Here is a 22354-nt window from a genome sequence, read left to right on the forward strand (position 1 = left end):
GGATCAGAGAGGTTTCTAGAGCAAGCAGAGGGTTTCGGGGAAGAGCACATCATGTGAGCCTGATCTGCCTTTCCATGCTAAGCTGTAATGAAAGCCAGCACCTCGGGGATATAGAAAACGCCTGGAAGCTCTGCTACGTTTTGCCTTCTGCATGAAATATGAATGGTAGAAAGCCAATAGCAGGAGAAAAATCAAACTCTGAAAGGTCACAGCAGTAAAGCGCAACGCAAAGAAGGAAGCATAACATTGAGGTATGTAAATGTTTAAGTGAATTCATTGCTGATTCTTGCTCCACAGGAATTGATAGGTGCATATAGGAACATAGGAAGCTGCCTTATAATGAGTCAGATGGCTGGTTCATCTAGCTCAGCAATGTCTATTCTGACCAGGAGCCCTCTGAATCTCTCAGGGAATCTCTCCCAGCCCAACTCGAGATGCCAGGCATTGAGCTTGGAACCTTCTGCATGCAAATGTTCTACCATTTAGCTACAGCCTCCTTGCTTCTCCTTCAAGCAGCTATTATGTTCTGTGGCCACAGTTGTCATGCACCTATGACTTTGCCAAATGAGTCTGAAGACACTGCGAACATACTCATGTTTTCATGCGTACTCTGTTCCCCTTATAATATTACTGTTTGTTATGGGTGTTATGGGCTCTCAGTTTTTGGACAGAAAGAAGAAGTCAAAAACAGGATTCAAGATGACCTTAACAGATTGGAGAAATGGGCCTAAACTAACAAAATAAATTTCAGTAGGGATAAATGTCAGGCTTTGCACTTAGGCAGGAATAATAAGCTTCGCAAATATAACACGTGAAAAGGATTTTGGGGGTTTTAGTGAATCACAAGCTGAACATGAGTCAACAGTATGGTGCAGCAGCAGCAAACAAACAAGCAAACAAAAAATAACGCTATTCTAGTATAGTGTCCAGATCAAGGGAATTAACAGTACTACTCTATTCTGCCTTTGTCAGACCACACTTGGAATACTGTGTCCAGTTCTGGGCACCCCAGTTTAAGAAGGATGTTGACAAACTGGAATATGTGCAGAGGAGGGCGACCAAGATGATGAAGGGTCTGGAAACTAAGCCTTACAAGGAACGGTTGAAGGAGCTGGGTATGTTTAGCCTGGAAAAGAAGAGACAGAGAGGTGATATGATAGCTGTCTTCAACTATCTAAAGGGCTGTCCCATGGAGGATGGAACAAGTTTGTTTTCTCTTTCTCCAGAGGGTAGGATTCAAAACAATGGCTTCAAGTTACAGGGAAGGAGATTGTGATTAAACATCAAGAAGAACTTTCTGACAGTAAGAGCTGTTTGACAGTAGAGTAGTCTCTCTTGGGAGACTGTGGGCTCTCCTTTCTTGCAGGTTTTTAAGCAGAGGTTGGATGGCCCTCTGTCCTGGATGATTTAGCTGAGATTCCTGCGATGCAGGGGGCTGGAATAGATGACCCCTGGACTCTACAGTGGGTCACTTGCTACACTATTACAATGAGGAAATTCCCATTACAAGAAGTTATAAGTGTGATCTCAATTTGACTAATTGTAAGATGAAGAAGAGGAGGAGGAGGAGGAGTTTGGACTTGATATCCCACCTTTCACTCCCCTTAAGGAGTGTCAAATCAGTTAACAATCTCCTTTCCCTTCCTCCCCCACAACAAACACTCTGTGAGGTGAGTGAAGCTGAGAGACATCAGAGAAGTGTGACCGGCCCAAGGTCACCCAGCAGCTGCATGTGGAGGAGTGGGGAAGTGAACCCAGTTCACCAGATTACGAGTCCACCGCTCTTAACCACTACACCACCCTGGCTCTGATACGTCCTGTTATAGCTTTATTCAAACTATGATGTGTGGGAAACCCACAAGAAGGACATGAGTGAAATAGCACACTCCTAGTTATGATCCCTGTTAACATGTAATCATCAAAACCAGTACCATTGATAGTCTTATCCTTCATGGATGTCCTTCACATGCTGGGGATTGCAGTCGGCCTGCTACCACTGAGCTAATGAATTTCCTACACAATCACCCCACCTGCAAAAAATACGTCATGCAGACCTCTTTTTGTGTGTGTTTGTGTGCGTGTGTGTTAATCTGTTCTGTGGAAAAGAGAGTCAATTGCCTTAAAATGTCCCCAAAGTCTTCTAAAGACGAGCATCTTCTGGCAACAGCAAGAATGGATCGGGTGGCAGCGGGCGGAGGGAAATTACTTTTTCCCCGTTGTCTCAGCATGGAAGGCAAAGAGTTTTTGATCTATGTATCACAGCACCATCCATCAAGGCGTTTGCCCACAGCAGAAGATGCTTCAAGGTCAACGTAGGCAGGAAATTATCAAGAGGAGAATTAGGACAATGGAAAGGAGGGGAGCAAGGAAGGGGGGCGGGGAGAACCCATGAGAGATGAAGAGTCCACGGTGATCCAAAAGGTGCTGAACAAGCCTAGCTTGTAATAGACCGAGAATGCATTTTTCCGTGATAGATGGGTCCCATTAGAATTCTATTAAAGCCCAACAAATACCTATAAGCGTTACAACTTTTGACCCGCAGAGCCAACTGCAGCCCACCAGGCATGTAGGGCAGCCCACTGTTGAAGGGTCACTGAACCTGCTTTTCCTACTGTCATCTCCCTGTCAACTGCATTAACATGGCAAGCGCTGGGGGATGGGCTGTAGCTCAGCAGGAAGGAAGTTCCTTTGCATGCAGAAGGTCCCAGGTTCAGTTCCATAGCTGTCACCTTACAGATTTGAAAATAAGGGACCAGCAGCCTCGAAAATAAGGGATCAGCAATTACTTTGATAAAATACATATTTTGTTGCGTGCAAATGGCTTTAGATACCTATTAGGTCCATAAATTACCATATAGCATATATTCAACACAAAAAAGCAAGAATTTGTTGTTGACAAAGGACAGCTGGACATAGAAAGGGCCCCATTACCTTCAGTAGCTTATTTAAGGGACATCATCAATAAGGGACAGCAGCGGGACATGGCGCTGGGATAAGGGACTGTCCCGCCAAATAAGGGACACTTGACAGCTATGTTCAGTTCCTGGCATCTCAAAGTAGATGCCTTTCTCTAGCCCTGGAGAGCCAAGTTATTGTAGGCAATAATGAGCTACAGGGACCAATGAACAAGTTCCGTATGAGATAGCTTCCAGTGCTCCTTTGTCAAACATCTGGGAGACCACCACAGATGTGCAGGTCGACTGTGTTCAGCTTCTTGGGTCATCAGCTGGGCAGGCTGGAAACAGAATTCTGCTTAAGAAGGAGATTCCTGCCCAGAGGCAATGGGCCAGCTTTCCTTGCATCCGGGTACAGAGAGGCTGTGATCCCAAGAAGCACCATCTACATTGCACATTTACAGCACAATCATACCACTTTAAACAATCATGGCTTCCTCAATGAACTCTGGGTGCTGAGAGGAAATTCCTGGGAAAAGGCCATTGTCTATCGAAGCCGCTCAGTTGTGGAATTCCCTCGCCTCAGAGGCACATCTGCCAGCTTCATTATGCTGAAGACATAGCTCTCATACCCTCCAACATTTCTATGATGAAAATAAAGGTAAAGGGACTCCTGAGCATTAGGTCCAGTCGTGGCCGACTCTGGGGTTGTGGTGCTCATCTCACTTTATTGGCCGAGGGAGGTACAGCTTCTGGGTCATGTGACCATCATGACTAATCCGCTTCTGGTGAACCAGAGCAGCGCACAGAAACACCGTTTACCTCCCCGCCGCAGTGGTACCTATTTATCTACTTGCACTTTGACGTGCTTTCGAACTGCTAGGTGGGCAGGAGCAGGGACTGAGCAACGGGAGCTCACCCCGTCACGGGGATTCGAACCACCAACCTTCTGATCGGCAAGTCCTAGGCTCTGTGGTTTAACCCACAGCGCCACCCAGGTCCCCTGATGAAAATAGGGACGTCCTATTCAGTTGTTGTTGTTGCTTTCTCATAACAGCCATCTGACTGGGTTCCTCCAGCCACTCTAGGTGGCTCCCAACGTATATAAAACCATAATAGAACATTAAACATTTAAAAAAAACCTTCCCCATAAAAGGCTGCCTTCAGATGTCTTCTGTAGGTTGTATAGTTACTTATCTCCTTGCCTTGGGGGTGGCAAAACTCCATACCCTCCAACATTTCTCCGGTGAAAATAGGGACATCCTAAGGAAAAACAGGACATTCCAGGATCAAATCAGAAACCAGGACGGCTTATGTAAATCTGAGATTGTCCCTGGAAAATAGGGACACCTAGAGGGACTGGGACATTCCCTGTTGTTGTTGTTGTTGAATAGGACGTCCCTATGTTCATCAGAGAAATGTTGGAGGGTATGGGGTCTTCTGTCTCAAACCCTGTGGGGCTGCTGCCTGCCAGTGTAGACAATACTGAGGTTGACAGACCAATAGACCAATAAGACAGCTTCCTCTGTTCCTATGGTTCCTTGGCAATTGATCTCGGGTTTTGATCCCACTTGGCGTTTGATTTCGCATTCGCCTCTTTCCCTCCATCTCTTCTCCTCTTGTTGGAGGCAGGAATCCTTCAGTTGCTAAGCAGCCCCCGCTCTCTCGTCCCTCTGGGAGACATATCCAGAATGCGCTAAAATATAAGACCCGATTTCCCAGAAGCCTTTAATGGAGCCATGCCAGTCTCCGCAGCCTGACGGTGCTCCCTCAACTTCATCTGTGTAACTGTCTGGAAATGTAAATCTACCATTTGAAAGACAAGAGATTCCAACTTGTAATTTCAGAGCCTGAATTATACATGACTCTAACCGGCACAGTTCATACCGCACCTCATGAAATCAGGCCCTTATTCTTCTTTAAATAAAATAAAGTGAAATATGGAGACTTCTTTTCAAATTAATGTTGCTTTGAAAGAAAAACGGCGCTATGAATAATAGACCCTCCTTCATGTCTCTCCCGTCCTCCAGACATCCACGCACCCCCCCCCCAATTTAAAAAGTAATGCTCTTCAAATAGTTGAGGGTCAAGTTCTGACCTACATTAAATTTCCTTTCCTTTTGCCCAGTTTTAAATATTTTAATCAGAAATCAAAGAGAGCTGGAAGGAGGGGGAAATGGTAAAGAGGTAGGAGGGGTGGACTTCAGAGAGAAGATTAAAAGAGCTGCACGGATAACCAAACGGTTATGCAGAGACCTCATCATTATTCTGCTTTCAGATGCAGCCGAAAGGGGGAAAGAGCTGGACCATTTATGGCAATAGAGATCAAGCATCCTTAGCCCTTCAGCACTGCAGTTCTGGGCAGCGTTCTCCACCCCCCACCCCGAGAAAAATAGGTGCCAGAACGCACCATGAAGTTGTCACAGGAAGTCACCAAGTGACTGGGGACAGCCCTGAACAGATGCCGGTTTTACAACAGCTACATTCACCACTTGTGGAGGTGCTAAAAGCTACAACATGCTGTCTCCCTAGCTGGTTTTTTTTTTTTTTTTATAAAATTTTTATTGGGTTTTCACATTTTATATAGACAAAAACAAAAACACAAGAAACAAATAAACACATAAACAAAGAAAGAAAAAAAAACAAAAAAGAAAACAACAACAAACATATATACTTTCCCGAAAATATTATTTCCTAACCCTGGTCATTGACTTCCCCCTACCCCCTCCCTTGCATCCCCATTTCCAAATTTATGTCAGCAAATTGGCATTTCCCTGTCCTAATATTAGTCCTTTTATAAAAACAAACAAAATTAATTTTTTCTAAGTTGGACCTCAATTCCCTTCCAACGATTTCCCATTTTGTCTTGAATAATGATCTTTTTAACCAAATCCCATAATCATGAGTGTTGTTAGAACTTAATTTTTCCCTCCCTCCCATCCCCGGTTTGCGTCCCTTCCCAAAGCATGTCCAAAATAACAGTTCTTAGCCCGGGTTCCTCACGTCCGAGGCCCTCCAGTCCCTTTCAGTCCCTCTCCGCCGGTCTTGTTGGTAACCCTTTATGCCAGTCGTCACATCTCGAAAGAGTTCTTTCACCATCAGTCCAAAGTCTCTTCCCATATTTGCAAACAGCTGCTGAAGAGTTTCCACAAGGCATGAATCTTGAAGGTAATCAAAGTCAGAGTCTATGTGGAGGCCCCAATTATATTTCTTTATTTTAAGTTCCTTAATTTCATAAACTCCCAGGGCCTCCACTTTCGTCTTCTGCATCTTTCGTGGATTTATAGTAGATTTACTCCAATAGTCTCCTTGTTTGTATTCCACAGGCATCAGCTTCTGCTCAGTATTTTCCCACATCACTTCTTCTCTTTCTTGTTTTGTCTTCTCCTCTGCTTTTATTATCATTTCTGGTTCAGCTGTGGATTCTTTCTCATTGAGGTCCTCTTTAAATTCAGCAGGACTACTTGTTTCAGAAGTCAAGGTCATCAATTGTTCACTCATAGCCGTAGTCTGCTCTTGTAAGATTCCAACCAAATAAAACATCCTTTCGATTTCTCCCAGTATCTTTCCATCCACAGCCATTGTAATTCCACAGAATTCCCTCTAGAGGGAATCTGGTTACTTAGTATTCTTTTCCCCAACAGTCCTCTGTCTTGTTATTGTTTCTTTATTTCCAACAATTTTAGATCAATTGTAACTCTTTTTAATCCAGAGGTAACTTAGGTAGCAATTTTTCCACTATTAACAGTCCGTTTGACAGCTTTGACAGCTGTCAAACTCTGCGCTTCTTAAACCAGCTCCAAAGCAGGACGCTCCCGGGCCCGGGAGGGGGGTTGTTTACAGCAGAACATAAAACATCCAACACTCCTCTCTCCTGCTCAAAATTTCCAAATCTTGGAAGTTACTGTCTTTTTTAGAACTCACCCTTTACAGGGTAGGCACTCCAGCTTAGTTCTTTTTTCGTTGCTCTAGATCGTCTGCAAGGTAGGGGGTGCGGACTTCCTTTTAGCACATCCCCCGATCGTCTCAAATTCAGTGGATAAATTTCTTAAAAGCCAAGTCCAAATTACTCACGGGTTGTTTTTTCAGCCGAATTTCAAGGAAGGAAGTCAGCGCTCTCCGGTCATGGCTCGCGGCTTCGCTCAGCAGAGGTAGCGATGGACTCTCAGTGCCGCGCCACCCCCCGTATCCCCTCCGCAGCCTTTAAAAAGGCTCTTCGCGAATCAGGGGGGGCACTTAAGGCACCCGCCGAGTCTTCAGTCCGCAGGCATTCCGCGCCTGCGGTTTTAAGGGTCCCCGTGTCGCCGGCACGGCAAAGACCCGTCCCCTGCTGAGCCGATTCCCTCCGGAGCTCGGAGGGAATCCGCCATTCCCAGATCGCGTCAACCCCGGAAGTCTGGGGTTGTCTCCCTAGCTGGTTTGGGGGTCGCTGTCTCCCTAGCTGGTTTGGGGGTCGCCTCTGGTTCTGGTGCAGGACAAACAGGGCTGTCTTTAGCATATGCGCCGCCAGGCTGCAAAGATCTGCCCAGCGCCCCCAAATTTAGTTTAAGGGTAAAGGGGACCCCTGACCATTAGGTCCAGTCGTGGCCAACTCTGGGGTTGCGGCGCTCATCTCATTTTATTGGCTGAGGGAGCCGGCATACAGCTTCTGGGTCATGTGGCCAGCATGACAAAGCCACTTCTGGAGAACCAGAGCAGCGCACGGAAACGCCGTTTACCTTCCCGCCGGAGCAGTACCTATTTATCTACTTGCACTTTGATGTGCTTTCGAACTGCTAGGTTGGCAGGAGCAGGGACCGAGCAACAGGAGCTCACCCCACCGCGGGGTTCGAACCACGACCTTCTGATCGGCAAATCCTAGGCTCTGTTGATTAGCCCACAGCGCCACCCGCGTCCCAAAAAATTTAGTTTAGCTGCCCCCAAATTAACTTTTATTGAGCTTTTTTTTTTTAGGAGGGGCGAACTCACATGTAACAACAACACAGCAGAAAAAGCTGCTTTTGTTTCCTGACTCGCCGGGAATATTTGATGCTACAGAGTAACAGAGTGATGGAGGAGGGCACTTTCACTCCTTTGCTTTTCATTGCCACCAATCCAGAGGGACTGGTATACAGTAGGTATACATTTGGCATCCCCCAGAATTTGGCGCTCAGGTGCCCGCACCCTTGCACCCCTGGGTAAAGACGGCCCTGAGGACAAATGTGCCCCCACCTCCCTCGTTCTCTTGGATTCAAGCAAGTGGCTAGGGCAGCCCGGAAGGGCCCTGAATTCGAGTGTCTTCAAAACCCATGATGTCTTTGGTAAAGGCTGTTCTCTAACTGGAGTGCTCGCAGGTCAGTGTTTCCCAGTTGTCGGTGTTTGTACTACATTTTTAAAAAATTTGCCTTGAGAGAGCCTTTAAACCTCTTTTGGTGAATACCAGCATTATGCTTTCCATTTTTACTTTGGGGCTGTCTGCCTCTTTATTGTTTACGGCTGACTTTGATTTAAAAGGGTTTTGTTGTACAGTGGTGCCCCGCAAGACGAATGCCTTGCAAGACGGAAAACTCGCTAGACGAAAGAGTTTTCCGTTTTGGAGGTGCTTCGCAAAACGAATTTCCTATGGGCTTGCTTCACAAGACGAAAATGTCTTGCAAGTTCCTGCTGGGTTTTTTCCCTCCCCCCCCCTTTTCTAAGCCGCTAAGCCGCTTATCAGCTGATCCGATAAGCCGATAAGCCGCTAAAAGCCGCTAATAGCGCTAATCCGTCAATGGGCTTGCTTCGCAAGACGAAAAAACCGCTAGACGAAGAGAATCACAGAACGGATTCTTTTCGTCTTGCGAGGCACCACTGTATATATTAATCTTGCAAGCTGCCCTTAAAAGAAAGCCCTTAAAACAATCACAACAGCAATCTTTCACCATACAGCCATATATTTAATTTTATGTGTCATATGAAATCCAATGGAGCGAAATTATTCTCTTTGGCCATACTGCAAGTGGGGGGGGGGGGACAGGCCCCAGCAACACCCAAGCTCTTGCCTGCATTTCGGAATTGCAGGCAAGCTCCCACCAGCAGCTGGTGAAGACGAAATCACGGCAATGTGCAGATGGCAGCCTGCAACCTTTGTTTTCACACACACACACACACACACACACACACTCCCTTCATTTGCTGGGGGGCAATTATTACTGGTGGAAATGTAGCATATGCCGGTGGCTCTCATTCTAGCTTTCGCTGTAGCATCTGCCATCAAAGTCAACATTTGCCATCTTCCTGGGAGCGTTCCAGGCTGTCGTTTGGAAATGGAAACAGCCAACAGGCAAGGCAGGTTCTTCTCCGATGAAAATGGGGAGACATATCCTAACTCCATTTTGGCATGTGGGATCTTGGAAGAAAACAATCTATCTTCCCTCCCTCCTGTATTGCCATGCAAGCACTTTGACCTCATCCTGAGTCCCAACTCTGTGCTCTGCAGCTGCTGAGGCACATGGCCGCCGCAGAACTTTGAGGGGGCCTGTCCCCTTCATTCAAAATTTTGAGGGGCATATTCCCTGCCTCCTCCCCAATTGGCATGCTAATAATAATAATAATAATAATAATAATAATAATAATAATTTTATCATTTATACCCCACCCATCTGGTTGGGTTTCCCCAGCCACTCTGGGTGGCTTCCAACAAAATATTGAAATACAATAGACCGTCAAACATTAAAAGCTTCCCTAAACAGGGCTACCTTCAAATGTCTTCTAAAAGTCTGGTAGTTGTTGTTCTCTTTGACATCTGGTGGGAGGGCATTCCACAGGGTGGGTGCCACTACCGAGAAGACCCTCTGCCTGTAACTTGGCTTCTCGCAGCGAGGGAACCACTAGAAGGCCCTCGGTGCCGGACCTCAGTGTCTGGGCTGAACGATGGGGGTGGAGACGCTCCTTCAGATATATTGGACTGAGGCCATTAGGTCTTTAAAGGTCAGCACCAACACGTACTGGGAGCCAATGTAGGTCTTTCAAGACCGGTGTTATATGGTCTCGGCGGCCGCTCCCAGTCACCAGTCTAGCTGCCGCATTCTGGATTAGTTGTAGTTTCTGGGTCACGTTCAAAGGTAGCCCCACGTAGAGTGCATTGTAGTAGTCCAAGCAAGAGATAACTAGAGCATGCACCACTCTGGCGAGGCAGTCCATGGGCAGGTAGGGTCTCAGCCTGCGTACCAGATGGAGCTGGTAAACAGCTGCCCTGGACACAGAATTGACCTGCGCCTCCATGGACAGCTGTGAGTCCAAAATGACTCCCAGGCTGCACACCAGGTTCTTCAGGGGCACAGTTACCCCATTCAGGACCAGGGAGTCCTCCACACCTGCCCGCCTTCTGCCTCTCAAAAACTATTGAACTGGAATGGATATTTTGGAAAAGACAAAGCAGGAAACAGGGAGGGGAGATGTGCAGCAAACCTGCACAGATGCTGTCCACACCTTGATGTAGCATATGAAAGCTACTTTCATGTGTAGGACTGGAAAGGGCTTGAGAAAAACACATACACATGTCTTTCAATTAGCACAGGGCTCTGCACTCTGGCAAAAACCCATCAAATGAGGAGCGCAACAGGACGAACCCCTCCTATCTCCCCCTCTCTTTTACTTTCCAGGGAGGCAGGGTCAAAAACGCCATCGAAAAATAGCCATTTGACTTGTCTATAGCACAGTGGGTCAGGGAGGGGGAGTGGAAGGGGAGAGCCTGTTCTGCTCCTATTTGCGTTTAAATGAGATTAAGAAGACAGGCAAGGCTGCCTTTAACCCTCAGAGACAAGGGCTGCAAGGCCCTCGATGGCCAAGCAGCATGTGATTAGTCCCAGTTTTCCCTAAGGGCTTTCTTTCCTCCACATCTTTCACAAAGGAAAGGGCCTCTTTCCCCACTCAACCAGCAAGGGTAAGGAAATGCAGGCCGCGTGGAAGCCCGATTGCACCCACAGATGGCATCATCTGCCCCAAAGATGAACCTTATTTGTGCTTCGGTGAACCCTCCGAGTGTCCGCAACGCACCCCCAAGTCAGCATGATGTTCCTCTCTGTGGGTGCATGCTCTAAAGTTGACCGTCTCCCAAGTGAGCAACCAAGTTTCCGTCTCAAAGGGACGTCTTGCAAGGCCTCATACTTTTGTCATCAATAATAATAATAGGGATGTTAAACCACAGAGCCTAGGTCAGTTCAGAAGGTCGGCGGTTTGAATCCCCGCGACGGGGTGAGCTCCCGTTGCTCAGTCCCTGCTAGCAGTTTGAAAGCACGTCAAAGTGCAAGTAGATAAATAGGTACCGCTTCGGCGGGAAGGTAAACGGTGTTTCCGTGCGCTGCTCTGGTTCGCCAGAAGCAGCTTAGTCATGCTGGCCACATGACCCGGAAGCTGTACGCCGGCTCCCTCAGCCGATAAAGTGAGATGAGCGCCGCAACCCCAGAGTCGGCCACGACTGGACCTAATGGTCAGGAGGCCCTTTACCTTTAATAATAATAATAAATTTTATTTATACCCTCCCCTCCCCAGCCAGAGCTGGACTCAGGGCGGCTAACACCAGTAAAATTACAGTAAAAACATAATGGGGGGGGGGACCAATTTAAAATGCAGCCTCATTTTAAGAGTAGCCGATAGATCAAGACCATAAGGGGAGGGCAACATAAGGGTCAGACTGAGTCCAAACCACAGGCCAGGCGGAACAGCTCTGTCTTGCAGGCCCTGCAGAAAGATGTCAAGTCCCACAGGGCCCTAGTCTCTTGTGACAGAGCGTTCCACCAAGTCGGGGCCAGTACTGAAAAGGCCCTGGCCCTAGTTGAGGCCAATCTAACCACCTTGCGAGCTGGGACCTCCAAAATGTTGTCATTTGTGGACCTTAAGGTCCTCCGAGGGGCATACCAGGAGAGGCAGTCCTGTAGGTACGAGGGTCCTAGGCCGCATAGGGCTTTAAAGGTCAAAACCAGCACCTTAAACCTGACCCTGTACTCCATTGGGAGCCAGTGCAGTTGGTAAAGCACTGGATGAATGTTTTCTGATTCACACATGACATTTGTCATGCGACAGGGAGGACTAAGATCAGCTCCCTTGGTAAAAATATAGAGAGACATTCAGTGTTATATTCATGCAAAACAAAGCAAAGCAGATTTTAAAAGACGGTGGCTTCCATTGCTGAGAATGCTAGAAAATGTACACGAGCTCTCGTGGCATTTTATGAAGACAATAGACTTTTTTGTTTCAGTTTACTCCGCAGCAAACGAGAATCAATTACCGGGCGGCACCAATTACTGTGGCATGTTAATGAAAAAAATAAATAATTGAGGGTATGGGTAAACATAAGCGCTGTGACATTTGATGGCAACTTTTGTGCAAACTGCTGGCGTCTGCAGGAACAGAAGCGGGGGGTGGGGGTGGAGTGCGCATCAGAACGGCTTTGTTTTCTGACGGGGTGTATTATTATATCCTTGGGGGGAGACGCACACAGCCTTTGCCTAATTGGATTCTCTCCCTTTCTGCAACTTCTTCTTCTTCCCCGACGCTCACACATAAATATTTAAATCGCAGTCACGCTGGCTGGTAAAGTTTTTGATGTACCTATTGCTGAGGAAATGTTCCTGCTATATCAGCCTAAGTCTTGCTTTTCTTTGTTTTTCTTCTTCCTGGGTTTACTTTAAATGAACAATCTCTCTCAGGACCAGAAGCACATCCTGGTGTGATGGGCTGAGGGGCTTGTTTTGTACAGGTTGAAAAGAATTTGAGACGAGTGGGGGAATCCATCATATTCTTGCGCGCGCGCGCGCACACACACACACACACACACACCAAGTTTATGTAATTTTTAATTACTGTTGGATTTACGGCAATGAGTGTAGGGGTTTGTTGTTTGTTTTGGAGAGGGCAGGATCCAAAGAACTTTGAAGCTATTTGTATGTTCCCAAGGGGGCTTTGGCATCATGCTTCTGTTGTCTCTCCTCCACAGTCTCTCCATGAAACCAAGGGGGATTTCAGAAGCATTTTCTGTGTGATCTCAATCCTGTTCAAACAGTATGAGTCAAAAGTCCCCACTAAAGAGCACCTTAGATCTCAGCCACAGTGTTCAAGTACTGAAAACAGCAAGTTGACGATGACTCCTGTCATCAACAGGAGTTAAAAATCAAGTTTTTATCCACACACACATGCTACGTCCAAGGCCGGCACAGCCACTGGGCAGAGGGAAGCAACCACCTCAGGTGTCAGGCTTCGGAAAATCGGATCCCACCCCCGGTGGCAGTAATTAAGCAGATCAAATGAAAGATCAAACCTATCCATTCCTAAGGAAATCAGCCCTGAGTGCTCACCGGAAGGACAGATCCTGAAGCTGAGGCTCCAATACTTTGGCCACCTCATGAGAAGAGAAGACTCCCTGGAAAAGACCCTGATGTTGGGAAAGATGGAGGGCACAAGGAGAAGGGGATGACAGAGGATGAGATGTTTGGACAGTGTTCTCGAATCTACCAACATGACTTTGACCAAACTGTGGAAGGCAGTGGAAGACAGGAGTGCCTGGCATGCTCTGGTCCATGGAGTCACGAAGAGTCGGACACGACTAAATGACTAAACAACAAATGAAAGGAGCATTCTTACCAGATAGTTTCTTTAATAATCATAGCGAGAGACAAAGGAATGCATATCTCTCTAGAAATGGTGTTGCTCCCAGTTAAGGTTCACCCCCTCCATCTCCATTAATCTACGTCACTCCTACATCGGGTAGAATCATAGAATCATAGAGTTGGAAGAGACCACAAGGGCCATCGAGTCCAACCCCCTGCCAAGCAGGAAACACCATCAGAGCAGTCCTGACATATGGTTGTCAAGCCTCTGCTTAAAGACCTCCAAAGTAGGAGACTCCACCACACTCCTTGGCAGCAAATTCCACTGTCGAACAGCTCTTACTGTCAGGAAGTTCTTCCTAATGTTTAGGTGGAATCTTCTTTCTTGTAGTTTGGATCCATTGCTCCGTGTCCGCTTCTCCGGAGCAGCAGAAAACAACCTTTCTCCCTCCTCTATGTGACATCCTTTTATATATTTGAACATGGCTATCATATCACCCCTTAACCTCCTCTTCTCCAGGCTAAACATGCCCAGCTCCCTTAGCCGTTCCTCACAAGGCATCGTTTCCAGGCCTTTGACCATTTTGGTTGCCCTCCTCTGGACACGTTCCAGTTTGTCAGTGTCCTTCTTGAATTGTGGTGCCCAGAACTGGACACAGTACTCCAGGTGTGGTCTGACCAAAGCAGAATACAGTGGCACTATTACTTCCCTTGATCTAGATGCTATACTCCCATTGATGCAGCCCAGAATTGCATTGGCTTTTTTAGCTGCCGCGTCACACTGTTGGCTCATGTCAAGTTTGTGGTCAACCAAGACTCCTAGATCCTTTTCACATGTACTGCTCTCAAGCCAGGTGTCACCCATCTTGTATTTGTGCCTCTCATTTTTTTTGCCCAAGTGCAATACTTTACATTTCTCCCTGTTAAAATTCATCTTGTTTATTTTTGCCCAGTTCTCTAATCTGTCAAGGTCGTTTTGAAGTGTGATCCTGTCCTCTGGGGTGTTAGCCACCCCTCCCAGTTTGGTGTCATCTGCAAATTTGATCAGGATGCCCTTGAGTCCATCATCCAAGTCGTTGATAAAGATGTTGAATAAGACCGGGCCCAAGACAGAACCCTGTGGCACCCCACTAGTCACTCTTCTCCAGGATGAAGAGGAACCATTGATGAGCACCCTTTGGGTTCGGTAATCTGAGCTTGTTGTCTCTGCACTTTCTGTTCTATCACTCTCAGAGCCCATCTGGTCCTAGGTGAAGCGGGGTCAGGAATGCTGTCCAAGGACACTGAATCTGCCATCTGTCTCTCTCCTGGTGTTCCCTCTTCTAGGTGTTCCTCACCCAGTATTTCCCAGCTTTCCCCCTCTGGACTATGCCCCTCTGCAAACCACTGTTCTAAATCAATACTGTCCTCCTGCCCTTGGTTTGCCACAGCACCTCCTTTGCTCTTCCCTTCTGTTGGAGGGCAGAAGCAAGAGTGCTCTAAACTAAACTGGTCAGCAGCTCTCAGGTGTGCTGGGGGTTGCTGCAGTCCTGTTGCCAGCATGGATGTTTGAGGCAGCCCCAAGTCCAGTCGACTTCTGAACATGGAAGCAGAGGAGCGTCCATCTTGGAAATGTCGGGTCTTGGGAAATGTCTTGCTACATCCACAGAAAATCCCTCTTTTGCACAACTATCAAAGGTGCTGGTGTCATGTCCTGTTCCCCCTAGCCACCCAAGCTCCATGGTTCGCAATGTCCAAATTGTTATGTATTGAAGTTCTCACCCTGGGAAGCAGGGGGGTACTGTAGATAGTTATGCAAATGAAGGATCGAAAGTGACATTCAGTGATTGGATAGTTTGTATGCAAATGAAGGATCGAAAGTGACGTTCAGTGATTGGATAGTTTTAGAAAGTTGCAACAGTTACGTTGTTCTGGAGCTCTATATAAGCAGGCTGACTGAGCTCCTCTGTTCAGTTCTGTTCCAGCTTACAAATAAAGAGCTGCTTTGGAAGAATCGCTGTGTCGTCTGATATGTTCACCCACAACCTAACACAAATGGAATTTATAATCCTGATTCACACATAATGCTGAACCAAACAGTGGCTTAGCTTGAACTAGCAAAGGAGTGGATTCCCAGACCAAAGATCACAGCTGCTGCACTCCTCCCTTGGTCTTGCTGCACTAATGCATGACTAAGCCATGGTTTCGCTTACCATTATGCGGTGGCAAGGGACACGGGTGGTGCTGTGGTCTAAACCACTGAGCCTCTTGGGCTTGCCAATCTGAAGGTCGGTGGTTTGAATCTCCGCAACGGAGTGAGCTCCTGTTGCTCTGTCCCAGCTCCTGGCAACCTAGCAGTTCAAAAGCACACCAGTGCAAGTAGATAAATAGGTACCACTGCAGCGAAAAGGTAAACGGCATTTCCATGCGCTCTGGTTTCCGTCCCGGTGTTCTGTTGCGCCAGAAGCAGTTTAGTCATGCTGGTCACTGTTGGGAATCAAGCCTTTATCAGGAGAAACTGGCCACTCTCCGGGCACCCGGCTTGATCTCCGGTTGACCTCCCTGTCTGCATTCCCCGGCAGGATACAGGCTAGGTCACGATAGGCAATCCTTCTCAGTGTGAGAAGAACACACCACTCTTTCCTGCCCCCCCCCCCGGGCAGGGGAAAGAGATAGACAGAAATGTATTTACATGCCTTTATTTCTGTCTTTGCAGCGTTACAGAAAACACGTCTGCTCTCTTCAAACTCCAACAGCCGAGAGACAAACTCCTCCTGTACTTCCTGTACAGCTCATATTACACTCTGAGCTAATTCCGGTGCTTCGCACTGTGAATAGACTGTCCCTCTGTTTCCCACGGAACAGTCCCAACATTCTCATTATGTTTTGCATTCAAGCTACCAGTAGCTCACGGCCGCATTGCTTCTATATCGTAACAGTCACATGACCCGGAAAACTGTCTGTGGACAAACGCTAGCCCCCTCGGCCTGAAAGTGAGATGAGCACTACAACCCCATAGTTGCCTTTGGCTGGACTTAACTATCCAGGGGCCCTTTACCAAACTCAGGCTTGTTGTTTGTTTCCCCCAGGCAAACCATGAGCAGTAAATGAAGAACAAACCATGGGTCACCCATTGGTTGTTTTTCTGGAGTGATACTTTAGTTGAGATTCCTGCATTGCAGGGGGTTGGACTATATGACCCCTGGGATTATTTCCAACTTTACAATTCTCCGATTCAATGAGACAAACTATGAACTTGGGCTTGATGTGTGATGCTACCCCAAACCGTGGCATAGCCCTAAGAAACACAGCAGCAGCAGAAGTGGAGCAGCAGCATAACAGCCATGATCTTCACCCCAGGAACCTGAACCCTTGGCTTACATGGTTTGGCTTAGCATTCAATAGAACCTGGTTTATTCACTTTCCCTTTTTTCTCTCCACCCCTCCAACTCGCTCTTTCACACACACGAGAACATGTGGCACCATCCACTGGAAACCTGAATTCAAAATATGTCTTTTAAATATCTAGCATAGGAGCCAACTCCTAGGGGCTGAGGTCCCTTTGTCTCCCCCAATATAATATTAGAGGGGGGCCAGCCCCCAGCCACAACTTAATGGGCATTGCCATTCAAATGTTGTGCATGAGCCGCATCTTATGACCGAGTATGCACGGCAGGGCTTACCTGCCCCCTCCCCCATATACAATGGTACCTCTGGTTGTGGACACGATCCATTCCGGGGTGCCATTTGCACCCCAAAAAGTCCATAGTCAGAGCGGCGCTTCTGTTCATGTGCGAAGCACAATAGAGCGTTTTTGCGCATGCGTGAACTGCGCAGAACACTTCTGCACGTGCGGCGAAACCCGGAAGTACCGTATTTTTTGCACCATCACACTCACTTTTTTCCTCCTAAAAAGTAAGGGGAAATGTCTGTGCGTGTTATGGAGGGAATGCCTACGGGTGGCATGCCTACGGATTTTCCTCCTCTAAAAACTATATGCGTGTTATGGTCGGGTGCGTGTTATAGAGCGAAAAATACGGTAAACACTTCTGGGTTTGCCACGTTCTTAACCTGAAAAAACGCAACATGTAGCATTCGCAAGAAGAGGTTTGACTTTATTGCATTGAAATTGGCACCCGGGATATCCAATACCCAAATGTGGCCGTTTTGAATTGCTGAAACAGGCCAAGTTTCAGATTTGTGGGTTCTGAGGGCATCACTCACCGCCACCAGAATCTGCATCGCACTGTGCATGACCTCTATGTAGCGATATTCCAAAGCGCAACCGATCACGGAGACGTAGGAATGGCTGTCCGAGCCCTTGATGCCGACCATGGGAGTCTCCTTCCTTACACATCCAGGACCGTTTTCACTCCACCAGGATTGGTGCCGGGAGATGTTGAAGGTCAAGAGCTCACTGTCCTGCAGAGGGAGAAAACGCACACAATAAAAACAACAACCCAGAATATTAATCTAATTCACATATTCACATATCTAATTCACATTTCCAATCTCTAGTTGCTGCTGAATCGATTTTCACTTTGCACAGGTCCACTCCCTGGCTTCTTCAGTTAAAGAGAGCAAAGGGTTATAATAAATAATAACAATAATTTATTATTTATACTCCGCCCATCTGGCTAGGTTTCCCCAGCCACTCTGGCCGGCTCCCAAAAGAATATTAAAAACAGGATAAAACATCAAACATTAAAAACTTCCCTAAACAGGGCTGCCTTCAGATGTCTTCTAAAAGTCAGATGGTTGTTTATTTCCTTGACATCTGATGGGAGGGCATTCCACAGGGAGGGCACCATCACCGAGAAGGCCCTCTACAAATGCCTTAGAAATGTTATTCATTTATTAATTATTTGTACTTGCAGCCCACCAAAAGGTCCTGGACAGGTTACAAAAATATAGCAATAAAAATAAGTACCATGTACCATTTTATTTGGGACATGGGTGGCACTGTGGGTTAAACCACAGAGCCTAGGACTTGCTGATCAGAAGGTTGGCGGTTCAAATCCCCACGACAGGGTGAGCTCCCGTTGCTCAGTCCCTGCTCCTGCCAACCTAGCATTTCGAAAGCACGTCAAAGTGCAAGTAGATAAATAGGTGCCGCTCTGGCGGGAAGGTAAATGGCGTTTCCGTGTGCTGCTCTGGTTTGCCAGAAGCGGCTTAGTCATGCTGGCCACATGACCCGGAAGTTGTACGCCGGCTCTCTTGGCCAATAAAGCGAGATGAGCGCCGCAACCCCAGAGTCGGTCATGACTAGACCTAATGGTCAGGGGTCCCTTTACCTTTTTTTACCATTTTTTTTATTTGTTATTACATATATGTCCCAATTTTTAATCCGAGGATCTCAAGATGATGTACATGTTGTCTCCCTTCCCCGTTTTATCATCACAACGACCCTGCGAAGTGGGTTAGGCTGACTGGCTCAAGGTTGCACAAGCAAAAGTCCTTCTATGGAGATTCCGCTGATGGGGCGAGTTAGGTGAAGCCTGCCTCATATCTCTGTGCAATTTGTGATTTATTAATTTTTTAAAAAATGCTCCTGGAAATTCGCCATCCTTTTATTGCAAATTTCTCTTAAAAACACACTTTTCTTGCGGTTTTGACAAATATGCCCATTTTTACGGTGATTTCCATTTATATAATGCAGCTTGGCATGCAGTTCTGCCTAATATATGTTTTATTTACATCACATATGCACTTTTAAACATCTTGTTTGGCTGGATCACAAAATTCAGGAAAGTGTAAATTTCAAAGGCTATGGTTCGCACACTGGTTCAAGAAGTGCAAATTAAACAGATTCTCACGCAGACAAAACCAAATTTCTCCTCCACCCCTAACTACAGAGATAGCATACTGTGTACTCACAGAGGGAAATACAGCAACTGCATTCGTGCGAGTTGACAAGCCTGAACTGGAGTTATAAGAAATATTTTCCTACCGGGCCGGTTTAATTTCCTCTGTGCCACGAGCACTAAGCATCCTCCATAAATTCTCTTGCCAATTCCCTTTGGTATTCTGATGCATTGCACGTTCAGGTCTTCTATTGACCTCCGTCACAATTAACCTCTTGGGTCAAATTACTCCAAGAAACTGACCCCTGGCATGATCAATAGCTGCTTAATGTACATCTCCCTGCAGAATTTCAAATCATCTCTCCTCTGCTGTTTCAGTTATCATGTGGTTCCCTTGCACCTTTCCCCACCTTCCTGCTCAGTTCCATGTTTGCTTCCCTCGATTTTGTAGCTGACTGTATGCTGGGGACAGTTCAGGAGTCTGAAAGGAATAGGAAGGACATACCAATTCCTAATAGGAACAAACTGGTGTCACCCGGATGTTCCAGACCCTCCAAGTGTCCCTATTTTCCAGGGACGGTCCTGGATTTACAGAAGCCATCTCAGTTTCTGATTTGATCCTGGAATGTCCAGCTTTTCCTAAAGGTAAAGGTAAAGGGACCCCTGACCATTTGGTCCAGTTGTGACCGACTCTGAAGTTGCAGCGCTCATCTCGCTTTACTGGCCGAGGGAGCCGGCATGCAGCTTCCGGGTCATGTGGCCAGCATGACTATGCCGCTTCTGGCGAACCAGAGCAGCGCACAGAAACGCCGTTTACCTTCCCGCTGGAGCGGTACCTATTTATCTACTTGCACTTGGTGTGCTTTCAAACTGCTAGGTTGGCAGGAGCAGGGACTGAGCAACGGGAGCTCACCCCGTCGCGGGGATTCAAACGCCGGCCTTCTGATCAGCAAGTCTTAGGCTCTGTGGTTTAACCCACAGCGCCACCCGTGTCCTATTAGCTTTTCCTTGGGACGCCCCTGTTTCCCTTGGAGAAATGTTGGTGGGTATGATGTTCTGCACTACAACTCTCATCTGCTGCCTGGGGCTGATGGGTGCATTAGTCCAAAATAATTGGAGGGCACCAGGTTGGGGACGTTTGGGCCCTCTCTTTCAGAAGGCCCTCCCTGCCTTCAGCATCACAAACATTGAATTTCTGCTTGTTTCAGGTGCTTCCAGTTTTCCAGCATGGAAGCAGTGGCGTAGCGTGGGGGGTGCCAGGGGTGCCGGCCGCACCGGGCGCAACATTTGGGAGCGCGCGTTTGGCCGGCCCTCCTCGAGGAAGCAGGAACCCCACTGTCCTTGGACCTCCTCCGAAGGCTGGCGGTGGGGCGGAGAGACCTTCTCCCTGCACCAGCCTTCGGATGGCTGTCCTGAAGACTTGTGGTGGGAGCAGTGGCGTAGCGTGGGGGGTGCAGGGGGGCCTGCTGCACCTGGGGCAACATCTGGGGGGGCGCGAAAGAGACTCGAGTGCTAAAATCCACGGGTTAGGGGGCGCAAATTACTTGCCTTGCCCCGGGTGCTGAGAACCCACGCTACGCCACTGCATGGAAGTGTTGGTAGGAGAGAAAGCTTACAGTATCTCTCAGCTTGCAAAAGGATTTCTTAACCAGAGTAATGAGGTACAGTTAACATCTCTTAACTCAACGCAGCTTAAAGAACCAAACACCTTTTCACTCCGGGCGGCGGATAAATAATGCGCCCTGCAAGCACCCCGGCCAGATTACTTTAATATTGCAGATAAAGCTGCGATCATTTAATTGTCTTGCCTCTTCTTCGTGCCGCTCATGAATGTCCCTCTGCAATTGGCAGAGGCAGCTGAATCAATCACTCCGAGCCCAAGACTCAGTGCTCCCCATAATCCAATGAGTTTAATCCATTTAAAGGCTGGCATCTCCAAAAAGTGTTTCCAAGCAAAAACAATAAATTTCACTTACACCTTGCAGTGGGGATAGAGAAGGGGAAGGGATGGCTACTGTTTTGTCTAGGTCAAGGGACCTTTTACAACCTGAGGGATGCATTTCCTTATGGGCAAGTGGTGGTGGGACACCAAAGACAGGTCAGAGGATGAAGCGGAGGCAGAATGGTTGAATGTTGAACAAGCAACAGGCTTGAGTGAGAGAGAGAAAGCAGGGGCAGAAAGCCCTGCAGATACAGGACAAGTGGCTGAGGAGGAGGAGGAGGAGGGGACAGAGGCTGCAGCTGTGGGAATGTTCTGGGGTGCAGGAGAGGATATATTGTGGGATTATATCCTTATCCAACTTGTGCTAACAAGTTCCCAAAATATCAGCAGAGTTTATAGACATGCCCCTTTAAGTTCGCAACGGTAACGTGTGCACAGGTTCGCTAGAACCTCTATAATAATTACTCTGGTAATTTCCCCTTTTGTTCCCTCTTAAAATACAAGACACGACACAGTCTTTATAAAAGTATAAAAGAGTTTACTCACGTTCTGTTCACAATATGATCCCAGAAGGCAGACAGGTTTAAAAAGGTTACATACATTCAGAATCTATCTTGCAGCAAGATAGTCCTTATCTCCTCTCTTGGCTGGGAGCCAAGAGAGCATCCTTAGATGTTTCCTCATCGAAGGAAGATGGCAGAGAGAGAGAGTGGCTGCCTGCCCTGTGCTTTTGTCATTACCTGCACAGGTGAGGCCACACCCACCTCTGGTCACATGCGGAGGGAGTCCGTCCTCAGGAAGTTTACCTGCTTGCTGGACAGAAATCCCTCCCCATGTTCTAACATGTACACTCTAGGAATGTTGTCATTGACTGCTCCTGTGTTTACATCCTACAGCAGCAACTTCAGAGGAGCCTGCTAGTCCTGCTGTCAGGGCCGTCTTACCCATAGGTGCTAGGGGTGCGGGGCACCCAGGCACCAGGCTCTCAGGGGCGCCAGGCCAAGAGTCCGGGGCCTGAGAGTTGAGTCCAGGGAATAGCCCGCCTGTTGGTCGAAGCACCACAGCGGGCTCTTCTGCTGTGGGGGGCTCTGCGCTGCGAGTTTGGGGGTGACCAAGCCAGCGAGTCGCTGAGGCAGGCAGCCTACTCCATCCTCCTATGCACCTGGGACT

General features: G+C 47.6%; 1 protein-coding gene across 3 annotated transcripts in view; it reads right to left on the bottom strand.

Moving 5' to 3' along the window:
- Positions 1-22354, bottom strand: part of NKAIN4 (sodium/potassium transporting ATPase interacting 4) — a gene marked incomplete at its 3' end in the record, with an annotated part of 109630 nt that overhangs the window by 25120 nt on the left and 62156 nt on the right. For all 3 annotated transcript variants that reach the window (XM_082226537.1, XM_082226535.1, XM_082226536.1), the window contains exon 4: positions 17663-17860. In XM_082226537.1, the coding sequence (XP_082082663.1) occupies positions 17663-17860 (198 nt within the window). The remainder of the gene's footprint in view (positions 1-17662; positions 17861-22354) is intronic.

This window comes from Podarcis vaucheri (genome assembly GCF_965113315.1).
Source record: "Podarcis vaucheri genome assembly, chromosome: 6".
Classification (NCBI taxonomy): Eukaryota; Metazoa; Chordata; class Lepidosauria; order Squamata; family Lacertidae; genus Podarcis; species Podarcis vaucheri.